The sequence below is a fragment of the Morone saxatilis genome, unplaced genomic scaffold (genome assembly GCF_004916995.1).
Source record: "Morone saxatilis isolate NCDOM2014 unplaced genomic scaffold, NCSU_SB_2.0 Contig1, whole genome shotgun sequence".
NCBI lineage: Eukaryota > Metazoa > Chordata > Actinopteri > Moronidae > Morone > Morone saxatilis.
This window is the reverse complement of record NW_023339651.1, coordinates 3883764-3887384: the sequence shown is the minus strand read 5'-3', so window position 1 is coordinate 3887384 and position 3621 is coordinate 3883764. Positions and strand designations below refer to the sequence as shown.

The following is a 3621-nucleotide window of genomic DNA, read 5'->3' as shown; positions in this document are numbered from 1 at the left end:
TGGCTGAGGATGAACTTTATATCTCAATAATCCACAGAGCGCTTCTCTCACTAATATGTGCACAGAGCAGTTAGTTAAATGAACCCGCAACTGACCTTAAGGAAGTGATCAAGCTCCAGTAACTTCTTTGGGAAAAAATTCGCAACTAGATCCTCAGCCTGAAAGAAAAATGTCAGGTTTTTAAGTGGAGTCTAGCTTGACAGCCACACAGTTTTGAAAGCTCAGAGTGAAACAGTGATAACAACATTTTGCTTTTTAAACTCATATTACTTCTGAGTGATACGTTCCCTGAAAGCATCAACCTGCAAACACACAGAGCAGAGTCACACATCAGGACTGCTACCAACCATATGCAAAAACCTCTCATTTTCCTTGCTAAACGCGGCAGCGGGGTAAACTTCCATGAAACTTAAAGTGGGTGTATCAAGTTATCTCCAGTACTGCATAAAAAGTGGCTTGGTGCTTCAGTGTAAGATTGGTAAAAAAAACTACAACATTAAATTAACAAGGACGCAGGTTTGACAATGTAGTTGTTGAGTTTGCTTAACTTGGAAAGCTAAGCACTTTTTTTTTTTTTTAGCATGTGGTCCTCCAGCAGTAGATGCTATTTCACACAACACACACACAGCGATCCAAGTCCCTGCACTCCCCCGAAGCTTAACGTCACCGTGACATACACCATGTAACAGCCCCGAACAGGTGCACTGCAACAGGCGGAAACGAGCCGGTTAGCCTGCCGTAGTGCTCCTAGCCCGGCCTTATCACAGGCTCTCACGTTCAGGCTACAAAACGGGCTAACATGAAGCAACCGGCACAAAACACGTCCGTGCGCTTACACCCGGAGCCTCAGACGGGCGGAGCTCACCTTGGTTTTAATTTCATTGTCCACTTGAGCAAGTTAAGACATCTTATGTGATGGGAGATGGCGGAAGAGCCCCGATTGTCCCGGGCAGCCATTAAAAGTCCACTGTGAACGTGTGGCTATTACTTGTCAGCCACATCGTGTGAGCTACAAAGATGGAGTCTCGGGACACGCGGACGGCGAGATGACTTTTTTCCACTGCGCCTGCGCGAAAACGTGACCGTGTTTTTTTTTTGTTTTTTTTATTTTATTTTTTTTCTTTCTTGTACGCAGCTGACGATGTAAACAAGAGGAGACAGTCGAGGGCAGCAGGGATCAAACAGGCCGGTGTCACCGCCGATGATAGCCGCTTTATGCTCGTAAACGGCCGACATGGGGCTGCCTGTTACTATTAAAGTGAATTTTCGGGGGAATGTGAAGAGATTTCTGGCTCAGGATTTGGACAAGTTGGAGTGGGAATCCGTTGAAGCCTGGGTGAGCTGCTAGCGGTGTTGGCTAAACGCTGGCGCAGTTTGGTGAAAAAGCAGGCCCAGACATGGCCTAGACGCGTAAACAATAGAGCACCTGAAGGACAGTCGGTGCTGTGGCGGCAGAATGTGTACATAAGTGGTCATTTGCACGGCAGGTAGTGCGTTAGAGAAACACGCGTGAAGGTGAAATGTGCTCTGTTTTGCTGTAATGCGTTTGTGCCAGTAGCTTGGCTGTGTAGAGGTATTTTTCACAACACACGTGTGGTGGGAAGAAAAGTTGTGGTTTGTTAGGATGGTCTTCGCTGTGGATTCGATCTCAACTCTTTTTGAATTGTGTTTCAGATCAAAGCGTCTTTCGGGATCAACCACTTTCAAGTGAAATACTTTGATGAGGACAATGAAGAGGTAAGGGAGTGTGTGTGTACATGTGTGCGCTGCTGTGGTGTTGTTATATTCAGTACATAAATTATAATGATGTTTTGATTGGGGCCAAAGTTCACTGACTCATTCTGATCTTATTCACTTTTTTTTTCAGATTTGCATAAACAGTCAAGGTGAGAAAAACACTTTTATCTCATTTTTTAGGATGTTTTTGAAGTAAAAAACAACCAAATAACAAAATAGCTGCAGAATATAGAAATGTTGAATGGTTACTCAGTTGTCCAAGCAACTTATTGATGATTTGTTTTATTTTTCAGATGAGTATGAAGAAGCCATCAAGGTACTGCGGCACTGCTGGATTTCTGTAAAATAGTGAATACAGGATTTAATTTAACAACAAGTCTGTGTTATTACAGAAGGATAAGTGCAGAATATGGGACATTTTATTGAACATTACTGGAAATATTCAGTCAACCTTCACTACATACATTTCTGATAATTACTCTCTACTTACATGAAAAATAATTTATTATATAGACATAATATACATATAAGCACATTACAAATATCTACTTGTTCCAGTTAACTGGAGCTGCATTCAAATAGCTGTACAGAATACACCAAGGAGAACAAACAGCAAGTCATGTGATAGTAAAAATGTTCCATTGTTTTCTGATTATGTCACACGTGTGTTTTGACTTTTTGCATATTTCTGAGTCAGACTCCTGTGGTGTGTGTTTCATGCTTATGTTTTTCCCGAACAGAGTGCTGAGAAGCAGGGGAACCAGTTGCACATGAACGTGTACAAGATGAAAGGACAGGCCTGTGGAGGCCCGCTGAAGACCGAGGTGAAGGAGCTGAAAGGGGACCTCCGGCCTGCACCTCCTTATCCATCCAGGGTCAAAACAGTGGACAAAGGCACACAGGTCACCCCGGAGAGAGAAGCTGTAAGGAACCAAATGGACTCCTCTTTATCTGCTTTCTTTTTCTTCTTATACCCTCTCACATATGCAGTGTTTACAGTGTTCTAGTACCACACCTTGAACACATTCTTATATATATCTTAGATATAATTTGATGCAGTTGTTGCCATAAGGTCAGATAACAGTCTTTTCTTTGCCTGTGCATTCATCTAGCAGTCAGTTTGTGTCTAATTATTTAAATCAAACTCAAATATTTGTATTTAAAGGTGACTTAATTGGGCTAAGCATAGGTTTGATGTAAGTCTGATGTATTTGGATACAGGTCACAGTAAAGGACACCAAGGGGAACAAACCAGAAGATGAGCCACCTCCCATGTGGTTCAGATCATACATGGAGAAGGTAAATGAAGAAACAATCTGTGTAGCTTCTATAATCGTCTCTGAATGAAAGGTTGTATTTAGCTTCTACTAACATAAATCAAACTCTTCTGTTTTCATAGTTTAAAGACGAGGTGGTGAAAGAGGTAGTGGAAAGGATGTGCAGTGACTTTTCCGGCCAGTGTTGTACCCACAAGACATCTGACGGGCCCCTTGAGGCCATCGGGGCTACTGGCGGCCCTATAGGGCCCAGGCCAGGCCCCTCCACCTCGAATGGGTCCCTAGGCTACACCCCAAACTGCAGCAGCTGCAACAAACTCACCTCTGAAGGGGCCTACAAGTGCAGGTATGCATGGGACACATTCTATAATAATAATAATAACAATAATAATAATAATAACTTTATTTGTGTAGCACTTATATAAACAAGGTTACAAAGTGCTTGACAAAATACATGGGAATAAAAAAAATATATATATATATAAGTAACCATACTATGAGAATAAAATAAAATACAATGTCGTGGAAATTCTTCCCAAAGTTGAGAGGTGCTAATTCTCTGAAGAACTTTCAAGCCGGTGTGGTAATCAAGACACTTTAATACATG

At 42.1% G+C, this 3621-nt stretch overlaps 2 protein-coding genes across 5 annotated transcripts in view; one reads left to right on the top strand and one right to left on the bottom strand.

The window, feature by feature from the left end:
* The window catches only part of psme3 (proteasome activator subunit 3), a gene marked incomplete at its 5' end in the record, with an annotated part of 3288 nt that extends 3130 nt beyond the window's left edge, over positions 1-158 (bottom strand). Inside the window, 1 exon segment of the mRNA XM_035661039.1 lies at positions 96-158. Within this exon segment, the coding sequence (XP_035516932.1) occupies positions 96-158 (63 nt within the window).
* A 967-nt stretch (positions 159-1125) lies between these two features.
* nbr1a (NBR1 autophagy cargo receptor a) overlaps positions 1126-3621 on the top strand; it is a 13557-nt gene continuing 11061 nt past the window's right edge. For all 4 annotated transcript variants that reach the window (XM_035661013.1, XM_035661006.1, XM_035661029.1 and 1 more), the window contains exons 1-7: positions 1126-1336; positions 1675-1737; positions 1868-1886; positions 2031-2053; positions 2478-2660; positions 2959-3036; positions 3137-3360. In XM_035661013.1, coding sequence (XP_035516906.1) covers positions 1235-1336; positions 1675-1737; positions 1868-1886; positions 2031-2053; positions 2478-2660; positions 2959-3036; positions 3137-3360 — 692 coding nt within the window. In that variant the 5' untranslated portion in view covers positions 1126-1234. The remainder of the gene's footprint in view (positions 1337-1674; positions 1738-1867; positions 1887-2030; positions 2054-2477; positions 2661-2958; positions 3037-3136; positions 3361-3621) is intronic.